The 13,020-nt window shown below is 40.9% G+C and overlaps 1 protein-coding gene across 1 annotated transcript in view; it reads right to left on the minus strand.

The window, feature by feature from the left end:
* Positions 1–12,673, minus strand: part of LOC104502601 (ubiquinol-cytochrome-c reductase complex assembly factor 1) — a gene marked incomplete at its 5' end in the record, with an annotated part of 35,549 nt that extends 22,876 nt beyond the window's left edge. The window contains 3 exons of the mRNA XM_010151911.1: positions 80–188; positions 6,384–6,441; positions 12,601–12,673. Of these exons, the coding sequence (XP_010150213.1) occupies positions 80–188; positions 6,384–6,441; positions 12,601–12,673 (240 nt within the window). The remainder of the gene's footprint in view (positions 1–79; positions 189–6,383; positions 6,442–12,600) is intronic.
* Positions 12,674–13,020: the final 347 nt, after the last annotated feature.

A 13,020-nucleotide genomic window follows, 5' to 3' on the forward strand; every position in this document is an offset into this window, starting at 1 on the left:
ATTCTTATAAGATATGCAAAGTTAGTAAAGCATTGAAAGATGCGAAACATCCAGATTATCAGCACCAAAGATGACTTACCCCCATCACCTTACCACGCTGTTCAACGTCCTCCCACATGCAGTGAACTATATAGCGACACATGTATTTTCCTGTGCGACCCTCCTGCTTCATTCGTACCAGACACATCCTGCATGAACATAAACACCAAATTCATAGCTTCTAGCTTTTCTTCAAAGGTAAAGAGCAAATTAAATATACTTCAGCTCACTTAAAAGTCTCCTTACAGTAGGTGTTTTTGTGATCGGGGAAAAAACACACATACAAAGTTTTTGGATTTTTTTAAAATAAATTATCACAAAATATTCTCTTCTGTACTCAAGACCTGTATCTGCTGGATTTTGGGCAATCCAACTATGTAAGAGTGACAGTGGACTCTCTTCTGGCTGACAATACTGTAATCTAGTTAAACAGTACTGCAACCTACATTCCTCAGCCTTAAGAGTAGGAACAAATGTCTTGTCTAACCCTAGGCTACAAGCCAGCTGTAATTCAGCTTGGTATACTGAAGTGTTGTAAGAGTCCAAACTAGCTGAGCTGTGAAAGCTTAAGCAAGTTACAGACTTCACCCAAATTCACATTAGCAATGTCCTAAATTATTTCAACTACAGGGTCTTTGGATACATGTCCAACCACTTGGCAAAACCCCTACATGCAGTACATGCTAAAACTCACAAGTATGCAAGTGTGCCATAGGATCTTAATGAGAATACCAGGTTGAGTGTTTCACTTTTTTTTTTTTTTTTTTAAGCATTAAAGCCATTTGTACTTCATTGCTGCTGTTCTGTCTAAAAAATAAATCATCAGAACAAAAATTTTGGTTTGCCTCTTATATGTAATTTGTAAACAGCATGAAATCCCTCACTAAGCTAAGAGACCAGTCCCACCTTCCCTGTCTCACTGATCCCTGCTACTGTGTTAGGAGCTGGAAGTGCCTGTCCAGGATTGACTGAGTTACTGTAGATGAGGTGATGCTCAAACACTGGAGCTGAAAGAAGTCACTGCTTTGCACAGAGTCAGGCTACAGGTGGGAAACTGCTCACACGAAATTATTCTCCCAGCTAATGTAAAAGCAACAGAGTAGAACTGCTGGAGGCCACTTTGAAGCAGTTGCATACTAACAATAATCAACGTGCCACAAAAGTTAAGTAAAAATGATTATTTTTTAAAATCTGTTCATTTCTTCAGTGGACATAAGATCTGTGCCTCCCTACAGGCACTGAAAGTATTTGGTGATCTACAAATGCGAGCTCAACAAGGAGAATCATAAACACTTGAACCTTGACTATTGAGATGACCTATAAAAGGATGGGTGCCACTTTCTATGATGGATTCTCTCTTTTCTAGTGATTAGTAAAGGAAAGATATTTTCTAACCTGCGAAGGTAGCAAAACTTATTGCCAGCGATGAGTTACAGAGACAAAACAAACTAAAGGTAACAAAAACTGCATTAGTCCTGTTTTTTTTTTTTACTGATTAGGATCATACATTTAAACCCCTTTCAAGGGCCTTTCAACTGAGACACCAAAATTTAAAGAAGAAAAGCACATGGACCAGAATCTGATTTCTAGACAGACAGCTTCTGAAAAATAACACTGGCCATACAAGAGACAGCTCAGGCTCCAAGACAAGCCAGGTGGAGCGAGGTCAGGGGCTGCAGAGAGGGACCAAGGCATGCCAAGTAGACCAAGACCAAGGACTGAGAGAACCTGGGCAGAGGGTGGGTAGAGAAGGGGAAGGGCAGCAGTCAGCAAAGGGAATGTAGGGAAGACAGCAATGTCTGTCTCGGCAAAGAGAGCTGTGTAAGGATTCCGGAGGTTTATGCTGTAGCAGTGACAACACTGTATCTGTTCAACAGCACCACTGACCCAGCAAACAGATGTCATTGACAGCATCAAGAAGTGAATTCTCATCTTGCTCACAGAAAGATGACAAAGCTTTCTGCTAAAACAGTGGTCCAGAACTCAGAGAACAGCTGTCCAGTTACCACCCACAGAACAAATGCACAAAGAGTTTAAAACTTTTGTGTCTTATTTCCACCTGCTTCAAAACCTTTGCTACTCTTGTGCATTTATTAATTTACTTTCACATACAGCTCAATTATGTAAGTGTTACTATATCCCAAAATTCTACCCACCCTTAACAAGTCAAAAAGACTCAGATTAAAAGACTAATTTTGGGCTAAGAAAAGCATTTTTATACTCCTCTTGCTGAATAGGCAAGCTCAGGGAGAAAAAAACAAAGTAAGAGTGGCTTGGCAAGAAAACCTCCACCCGAGCATAAATACTGGTTCCTATCCAGGCTGTCTTCAGTGGTGGTGAAGCAGGAGAGACCAGTGCACAGACCAACAGCTAACAACTGGTCACTGATGAGCAGGACTGAAGTGGTGTACAGAGTAAAACATGCTACCCACGGAGCCTAAAAGGCGCCCTGTGTTTGCGTAGTGCTGTCACAGAGCTGTTTTTGCAGCATCCCCAAGTAAGATCATGGAATTCTGCAGTTTATTTGAAAATTTGGTAGTTTGTTACCACACTTGCCATCTGAGGTTTAAAAGACACAGACTTTTTAAAGACTATAAACCTTCTAACTCGATCAAAACAGAGTGAAACATTTTATTGTCTCGCTACAGAACCTGTCCTGTAGTTCAGTCAAATACTGACTCATCTTCATGAAACCGTGAAAGCAAAATTATTCCAAACTGTCTTTAGAAAGCTCTCTATCTGACACTGACTGGATAATTTATGCTGTATTTAAATTATGCAGAGATTACGTTAGAAGAAAATTATACGAAGGAAGGCGTGAAAAGGAACAGGAGCACCTGTAACTTGACCCATCTTGAATGGGATGTAGCAGTTTCTTACAACAGCCTCAGCTACAACAGCTTCTGTCAGTATTCCCATAGTGCCAACAGAGCAACTATTTGGGGGGCTATGTTGTACTTGTTCAGAGGAATTATTCTGCCTTAACAACACAAGCATCAACAGCAATTTTGGACAGTTTTTTTCTGTTTAACCCGTTCACGAATGGCCAGCAGCTTGGGGGACAGGAGAAGGAAGCTCCTGAATCTACTCTCTCATCAGCTGTGTGTTGTGACACACACTTGTAGGACTAATGGTAACAAGCAGAATTCTGAATTCTTCCTAATTAGGTTTGCGTGTTAGCCTGTGCCCCAGCCTAGCAAGTTCACCAACTACTGTATTCACAGCCATGCGCAGGTCTTGCTGGGGAACAAGACAATAAACCAGAGCCTGGCTGTGCCGTCTTCCTCTTCCCTGGTGCCTTTGCTTAGGCCATGCAGCCCATTCCCTCACATTAAGGCAGGATTAATGCCCAAGACATTCCAGATAAACTTGTTCTTTCAAAGTTAAGACTCCTCTGACATAATCTGAACAACTTTCTCCCTGCCCTTTCTACCATGAAACACAGATTTTATTCCCCTCTTCTGAGGCAGCACATTTCAAAATGATATGGTATCCTCAGTCTTCTCTGTGTAAATCTGAGAAATCTTTTCCAGCAGGAACTATTTTCTACATATTTGGTGGTTCTTGTTCTCTGCTGAACTCTCTCAGACTGATCAACACTCAAGTGCAGATTTCCTTAGGAAAAACAAAACTCAGATGAATTTTTGCAATAGATCTTGAAGTCTTTCAGAACACAAATTGTAGCACCACTCCATTTTGATCCTAAGTACTTTAGAGATATGTCACCACACTTGGTGTGATGAAAATATGAAGGGACCTCTAGGCATCTACATGACACATGTCGCACCAAGACACTTCTTTGTACAGTCACCAAATTCATCCCTTTGGCAGTTTTCAAACAGCTCTGGATGCTGCCAATACTCCATTCAGACCGCCACTGCATAGCAAAAGGCAAACCCAGCAGGGGATGAAAACAGCTTGAGATTTCCAAAAGGTCTGGACTTCTAAATACAGAGTCCTATTAACATCAAAAGTGTGAAGTAACAGAAATGACCTATAAAAACATGACATTCATGAAAGAACACTGATAGGTTGATTTTCTAAAGTATAATTTTAGCACTGCACTGGAAAGCACTGGAATGTAACTGGAGGAATGTTATCTTGAAAGAAGTTAGCAAAAGCAGAGGCTAAACGTGAGAGCCTGAATTTCCCTCCTTTCCGACTAGAGATAAGTAGCAAAACTCTATTCACAGACAAGAAGAAATAAGAGCCAGAGATTCAGACAACCCACCAGAACCTGTAACACAAGAACATAAGCTCTGACAAGCACCTTAAGTCTATAAAAGGTGGGAGGCAAAAAGCACAGTAAGACAGTTGACTTGAACATGACAGGCAATGACAACAGCAAGAAAGGAGATGGGGTTTACCAAAACAGGAAAAACGCTCGAGAAGACGCTCTAAATCAGTTGAAATTAAACTCTGAAAAAGAGGGAAGTAGTATGTACATCAGAAAGCAATGTAGACTGCATTGCAAGGGGGAACAGGAATGCTTTAACTGATGGTGATCAGAACCTACATGGTCAGGTCGCTGGCCACCAGATCAGGAAGGTTTCTGGCCTCTGAGGCAAAAGAGCCAGCAGGAAAGGCTGAGGGACTGACCCTTCAGACAGAGGTAGGATGTCCTTGACCTTGCCAGAGCCAGAAGAATCAATAGTGTTCTGTTCATACTTTACTGAGGTCAAACTGATTAAAGAAAGCGAATCACAGAGAACACAGCAATAAACCAGACTGTGAAAGCAAAATTATGAAATGGCAAGATCCTGGTCACTGAGCTAAGACAAGCAAAGCCTGCAGCACTCCCCAGTGACCCATGTAGTGAGCAGCTCTATCACTGGATTCTCTGTATTCTGGAATATCAAACTGGATCTCTCATTTGTGGTCCAGAATGACAGCAATGCTGAGGTCAAACTGCCAGGATCATGGAGGAGCCAGCCACACAAACCTTGGAAAAATGAACCTTTAGTGCTAACCTCCACACTCATTTCATTGCTGTCATACAAAGCAGAGGGATTTGGTTTCTTCCTGCTTGAGTAGGATATCGCTGTCAACCTGTCCACCATATCTTAAACAGAAGAGTACTTCAATTTCCCTCATTAAATGTCTCCTTAATATCACCAGCTCAAAGTGTGGCAACTCTTGGCCTCCTTAAATGTAGCTTTGATCTTAGAATTTTTCTGTCTATCCCATAATAGTTTCATCTGTATCGTAGTTCCTTTTTTTATTTTTATACCTGTCATGAAAGAAGATCAAGTATCTTGAATTTGATTACAGGGTACACTTCTCTCAATGCAAAAATCAGGAAGGTGTAGAAAAAAGTGCTCTTTGCAAATTCATGTTACCCCTCTTTATTTTTCCCCCCAATACTTACAAACAGCTTGGTTTTGAATATTTATTACAGTATTTTTCCAAATACCAATACAAAATATTAGCTTATCAATTAATGTTTTAATCCTTTTATCCACAGGGAACAGTAAGACACAAATAGACTGCAAATCTCAAGCTTCTTCCCTACTTGATTCCACTGATTTCATTGACTGATTACAATTTCAATAGTTCTGCTAGTTTATTCATTCTTTAGTGAAACAAGCTGCCCCATCTTTCAATATACTGAGGAGACAGGAAATTAAAAGGAGGGAAGGGGAAAAAAGGAGGCAAGGAAATAAGGGGCCTATGCTTAAGTGCAGCTATTTCAGTACAAACTTCCTTTCAGCCTTCGGATAGCTGAATCTACGGACTTCAGTTTCCTGAAAGATCTGGCATTTAACAAAAATTACTGTACTCCCTTGTGCACCCCTCTGACCTTTACAAGTATGTAATGCTGGATGAAAATCTGGGTTTTTTTTTTTGGCTACTATTTTCACAAATGAAAAAAGGAAAAAAACTTAATGTTTAAGGTGTCAAATATTTTTACATGTAGCCAAGCTGGCATTCATCAACCCACATGTATGTTTCAGAGGTGCAAGAATAAATGCCAAAGTCATAATTTGTTAAATGTTTCTGATCAGTAGCAATTTCAATCATCACAAATTTTCCCAAGTTAAACCACTTCTACATAAATTTTAACTTTTCCTAAAACACCCAAGTAAGATTTTTCAGTATAGGCTGAGCAAGGCTTTCAGAAAAGTCTTGGCAAAGACTGTTCCACTACTGAGGAATTTAGAGATGTGAAAGACGTTAGCTCCTCTATGGGACTTTTTGTTCTTTAGTAGAAAACTAAAATTCAGTGATTAGTAAATTGAATATAACCACTATTATCAATAACATGGGGCCTACTTTTCCTCACATTAAGGAACATATCACTATTTCCTGAAAATAGTTATATTACTATTCTACTTTTCACTTACCAGACATGCAGCTGGGCTACTAGAAACCATGAATTCAAAGTATCAGGCATTTGGCACCCTTGATGGGAGGGGAAAAACAAACAAACAACAAAACACAAAACAAAAACTAAATATTAATATGAGTTTTGTCATGTTTTGCACCTAACAGAAATTCACTACCCCACAGCGCAAATACAGTTTATTAATTTAATTTCTGGCCCTAAACAGTACATACATATCAGAAGCAAACATCATTTACTGTCACACTTGTGCTTAAACTCTAGAACATGCAGCTATAGGCTGCTGTAGATGCTGAAAGATTTCATGTGTTTAGACCTCACACAGATAACATTTACTGGGGAGAGGGGCAGTGTTCCAAAATGGAGAATTTGACAAATATGTGGCTTCTAGCTCAGGAGTCCCAAAGCAGTAGAGAATAATGGGGACATATCAACAGACACTTTCTGCTGTTCTTACACTCTTCCTTTAACATGCTGTTGCCTCCTGTGAGGGACAGAATACTGTGCTCTGACTCCACTGCTCTGATTTACTACACAGCTGTACAACCCACAGCACTCTCAGCATACCTTGCCTCCAGCCCTTCTACGTTAGGATTAAATACACCAACCAACCATACAAACAATTTCTGGTTTCAGACTTAGCTCTACTCTGACAGCCACTGAGTTTCTCAGAGATGGTTTGTCCATATGCATGTTCACTATGGATCTGTATGGGCGATTTAGGATGCGAGGCTGGAGATTTAGGCTATGTGGCACAGAAACCACATTCTTCTTCCTCATGCTTGAAAAGCATGGGCCTATGGGTTATGTGTACATTAAGTCCTTAAGTTCCCGTAAATCTTAAGCCTTCCTCATAGGTAGTCACCTCTACATCTGCTTCCTGGGGAAGTTTTTAAAAGGACTATCTAATGAGAAGGATGACAGAGTCACCTTGGCCCACCCAGCACTTGGTTTTCTGGACTCTTCAGGCCTAGCTGTAAGAAGGCCAGAGTGTTCAGAAATGGACTCTCCAGTCAGATGTGCCCCAAGGAAGTCAGCTTAGGAAGTCAATCTTTTGTGTGTTGAAGATATTCCTTCCTGACTCCTATTCCTTCTGGCTCCCAAGTATTACCAAGGAGATTCAACTGGATCATAGAGCCATACTTTTCACAGCCTCCTTTTTATATGCCAGCTATGGTCAGGCAACCACCACAAGAAGCAAGCAAATCATCACTATGACTCCCTCCTCAGAGAGATGACTCCATCAGTGCCTAGGAGGTGCCAAGCTTCAGCACCAGTGCCCACACATCACCTTTGCCACCTCCAAGACAGTCTAAAGACACTAACAGTCTATGTCTGGAGGTTAAACACATTTCCCTCACCCTATTCCCCTTTTGGCTCTCTCATTCCTATTAGAAATAGTTCATGTGCCTAAAAATGACAACTTAAGACCTAAAGGCATGCCAAGGCACCTCTAACCAGGGCAAGAGTACACAGTGCTTGCATTAATACAAACCGTTTCATTAAATGAAGGTTCCACAGGCAAGATTCAGTGTAAAACACTTAGTTCAAACAGAGGTTTCTGAAGTAGAAGTTACCATGTATCAGTCTCCCACCACAGAGATCACTCTCCAGTGGAAAGCAAAGCTCACACCTCTACTAATGGAAAAACAGAAAGTTTTTAAAGACCTAGTTAGTACTCAGGAGGGAAGAATTTTTTCTCTAATTTTCCAAGCGTTGCAGTTCTATTTTTACAATTCATTTTCTAACTTCTATATTAGAACTGTGTACATTGTAAATTTAAAGGAGAGATGGCTCCTTTAAAGCAACAAACTTGCCCTCAGATATCAGCTTTTTAAAAAGAATACAATTCTAAAATTTGGGGGGTTGGAACACCTTATTCTGGGAAACTAACTGGGAAGAAAGACCCATCCTATATTTAAACAGAAAATTATTGCCTTCAGAATACATTTAGACACAGAAAAAATGTCTGATGTTAAAACCACCCAGGAAATTACTGTGATTATTATCAGCCGGGGAATAAATCTATTCTGCCCACAAAACACATCCTGTTCACAAGGCTGCATGCAATAAGAGACGTGAATGCTCGGGATTACGAGGACATACCTCTTCCTCTAATCATACTCTGCACTTAAAATTCATCAGGTAAGGGATGCAAAACTTGAATGTGGACTTTCTTTCCTGATAGATCATCTTTGCCACTACCACAATTTTAGGAAGAACACAATGTGATAATGGCCCCATATCCTGTAAAAAAAACAAGTTCCCCTGAGCATGACAGCTAACAGCAAGTGCTTATAAGGTACCTGATGAGCTGAGGGACACAAAAGAATCCAGAGTCCTGTAGGTAAACCCCACTAGAGGTTACACCAAGGCTGTTTTGACACAGCCAGCTCTTTACTACTGCAGCTGCACGACAGCAGACCAATTAACAGTATTAACAGTTGAAGACGAATTCAAGTTACCCTACATTCCATGTTCATCAGACACATTTCAGGTCAGGATCACCCACCTGATCCTAAAAGTTCCTTTGACCTTTTAAGTACAAGGAAACAGCTGAAGTCCTAAACCAGCTTCACTTTCCACATAAGCAGCACAGTAGAGACTTTTGGGATGGAGCCTATAAAGCAGAGATCCCAAAGTATTGTGCACGGATGATCACAAATCAAAGAGATAACAAAATGGCAGGTATAATAAAAGTAACTGTGGTAAAATACTAGAGAGTCTCAATTAAAACACCTCCTTTATATACTACAGTGGCTTTGTGACTTGCATATCCACAGTCCATATTTTGGGAACTGCTGTTCTAAGGCATAATACAGAGAAATGCAGTTCATAGGGCTCACACTTTGTGTAACAAAGTCTCAGAAATTTCACTAGGTATCAGCAGAAATGCACTGAGATAACAAAATAGCCTGTAAGACATGAATACTATCATTGTCCTAGTCCTCCACACCATATTATCCAGTCTTTACACTCTGTCACCGCTGTCAGAGAACTGCCTGACAAAACCCACATGCCAATCCAAGTTCCATAAGGTCACACTGCAGTCGCTATTCATGCCACAACACAACCATGTCACAAAAGCACATCCAGAAACACTGGAGAAGGCTCTATGAAGAACCGGTTCTGATCACACAGGGTTAATGAGCCCACAAATGGTTTTACACACGCCTGGATGTGTGGTTTCCAAGGCCAGCTCAGCAGGTTAACAGCTCTCACAAACAGCAGAGAAAAAGCTAATAAGGTCTCCAGAGACCAGAGCTGACTCTATGCAGTTTGCGTGGATATCTCAACACCATGCAACGAGAGCCAGAAGTGCTGGGGGCAGCAAAGCATAAATACACCATCAGGTCTGCATACAGCAGGCAGACCTGAGCTGGGTCCCATGCAGCACCATTCCTACTTTTAGGGCTCCTAAGCAGTGCAATGCATCATGTGCCCACATCAGCATAGTCTCAGGGACACCTGTGTTTGCTGCATCACCAGGGGAAAAAGTTCAGTGAGTTGCTTGCTGCTCCTACTCATGCCCCCAGGCTGCTCTTTTGAGAGTGAGCTGCAGTCCTGGCTTAAGCGAAGCTCATCTTTATTTGAAAAAGGTGCAGTTCAGAACAGAAAACACCAGCTCCTGACTGACCTAGTTTGATGAAGACATTGTGAATTGAACTGAAAGTTGGATATTTTGTTTCATGCCATGTTCCCCTCTCCTAAATGAATACTCCCCACCACCTACTTTATGCCACAGCTGCTGCCCATCAGAACATTTCATGTGCCACCTTGTTGTCCCAAATCTGGGCTCTTCACCCCACATGCAATACGCTGATCTGCACAAAGTTGAAATATGTTTATTGCATGTCTGCACAGAGATGGGTGGTAACTCCACCAAGCTAGCACACCTTCTGAGAAATAAGTCAGGTCTTCATGTTATTATCTGGTATGTAAGAAACCACCACAGTCAATGAAGAATCAGTCATTTGTTACTCCTATCTTTACATATGAAAGCAGAAATTTGCCATTCTCTTATCTCAATACTCCTACTGTCTTTCTTCGAGAGCAGTTTGGTGCTATGGAGGTCTGATGACCTGGGGACAAGCTTCCATCCTTGGGGCAAACCCAACTGTCTCCCAGTCATCAACTATACAAGCTCACCTAATTGTGAAACTTAGAAGTCTTGTGAGTGTTACCTCTTTTCACAGGCAGAAGACAGAGAAATAAGCTGTTTCCCATTGGCCTCTACTTTGACTCAGCTGCCCATGGAACCACAGCCTGAAGCTTCTTAGTCGGCCAAATCAATTTAAAAGGTTCCTGCCCACCCCAAACAGTCTGTGTCTTAGGGGAACTGCTTTTTAAACATGGATCACATGCCTGTTAAAATTTAGAGCTAATCCCCAAAACAGCTGCAAGTAGATAAAGTAACAGAAACGTCTATCTTTTTTTTCTCTATGAAAACCATTATTCTTTTGTAACCACAACCATAGACCCCAACACCACAGGTATTCTTGTAACACCAATGGGAGCATCACACACACTGTCAAACTCAGCAAAACAACCTTGTTTCTTATGTAAAAACAGTCCCAAGTCAATGCAAACATAAGTTTCCCTGGGTGTAAATTCAGAGATGGACCAGCTACAACTTGTACTACAGAGCAAAAAGACAAAAGGAGCAACGAGGACATTCTGGTGACACTTGAAGGAAAGGCTGCCTGCTGTTTGTGATATGTTTAAAGTGAGGGGGAGCTCTGGGAATTTTGTCTTTTAAACAGTAAGAGAGTATCAAGAATACAACTGAAGTAATTTTACTCAGTACTGAGCCTGAAAATCTGTGCCAGTATCTTTCTCATGTTTGGAGATTCATTTAAATTTTAATCTAGGGTAATATTTATACATCTTTGTACAAACAGACTGCTAAGCAGAGATAGTGAAGCACCAGTTAAAAATAGCAAAACCTCTATTTGAGAGGCAAATACGACAAACAGAAGAGAACTTATCTGAGAAAGCTTGAGAGGGCACACAGCTGGGGAGAGGTGTGTGCACAGGAAAAATGAGGTTCTAATTTTTTGATCACTAATGATGAATCCTACTGCTCACAGAGTTCTCTCTCTCCTGCAACCACTGAAACCACATCACAGTTTTGGAAAGCCTTCTGAAAACCACTGGAAAATCTTGCAGCAGCAACAGCAAACCACCTTCAATAAGCTCTGCACTAGATGAACACACAAAGATGTCCCTTCAGCTGATCTCTCAAGAGGTGGCAGCACCAGCCCCAACCTGTGCTGGTGCATTGTAAAGCCGTAAGAAAGCATTTGGTAGCTCAGGAATTCAGGTGACAGGCCAGATCCAAGCAATGGCTTTACTACAAGCTAAATCACACGGACAGGAAATAACTCACATAAGCATAAAATATTATTGAAGCTTACGTAAGTCTCAAAAACACATCTTCCCCTTTCACCAGCTAGATTTGATACTAATAAAAGCAGCAACTGATTTTTTCACTAACAGCTAAAAAACCGTGCAGCATGGAAAAGCCATCCCAATTCATGCTAATATTATTCCTATATACTTTAAGGAGGAACTTGTGTCTCTTCCAGTCATACTCTCTACCAAGTCAAGAGATGTGTCCTGGTTTAATGCTGTCATGTCCAGTAAAACATAGAAAGTGTCTAAGTTCTAACCAAATCTGCCTCAGCCATGAGGAAGAGAGACAGGTAGGGCCCTGTGATCTAACTGACCCCAGATGATAAAATAAGTTGTCCATCAGTGGATGGGAATGGTTCTCATACCTGCATCCCAGTTATACTGGACCTTCTCACAACTGGTCATGGGACAGGGTAGGACATAGAGACCACCTGACCACAGTAAAAAGGGAAGAGATATCTGGATTCTTAGATTATCCCACCCCTGGTAATAAAAAAGGCAATATCCCTCAAAGCCCAGGATATTCTGGGGTTTGCCTATTCCAGCCTTGTTCTTGTTCACCATTGCAGCAGGCACAATGTAATGATCCCAGACACTGGAGTCTGCCCCTGAACCCTTACCACTTCAGAGCTTAAGGGAACGCTGTAGCACAGTCAGCTTCCAGTTGACCATGCACTGTTAGGGTCCAGCAAGTCTTTCTGCCATCATATTTTTTGGTATAAACGTATCTAATGAATTTTCATCAGCTCCCTCACCAAGGCAGTATTCACACCAGTCCAAATACCATCAAATCCACTACTTACTCTTAAAAAACTCCTCGTAGTCAGTTTTCTCCACACAGCACGTGTACATGCGCAAAGCTGCTACCTTAATTTTCTAAAGAAAATGAAAAGACAATACTTAAAAGTATTCATCATGAGAGCTAGTGAACACTACGTTTTTGTTAAATATGTACACTGTAATTTTCTGAAAAGACTTCCTTTGAGAATCACAATTACTTGAGATTTTCAGGAGCACATTAAACTATTATATCTCCCAGGATAATGGTATAATCAATCAATCTTGCCTTCAGGCAAAAAAATTATTAAATACACTTCTAAATCTAGTTTAATATAATACTGTCATTACAGAAAAATAAATTAAATGGCTTTCCTTACAGAGGAAAATCCTTGGATCTTTACAGGATCTCCAAACTGGAATTGGAATTCACAATTCCTAGTTTC

This window comes from Eurypyga helias, unplaced genomic scaffold (assembly GCF_000690775.1).
Source record: "Eurypyga helias isolate BGI_N326 unplaced genomic scaffold, ASM69077v1 scaffold21915, whole genome shotgun sequence".
In the NCBI taxonomy this organism is placed as follows: Eukaryota; Metazoa; Chordata; class Aves; order Eurypygiformes; family Eurypygidae; genus Eurypyga; species Eurypyga helias.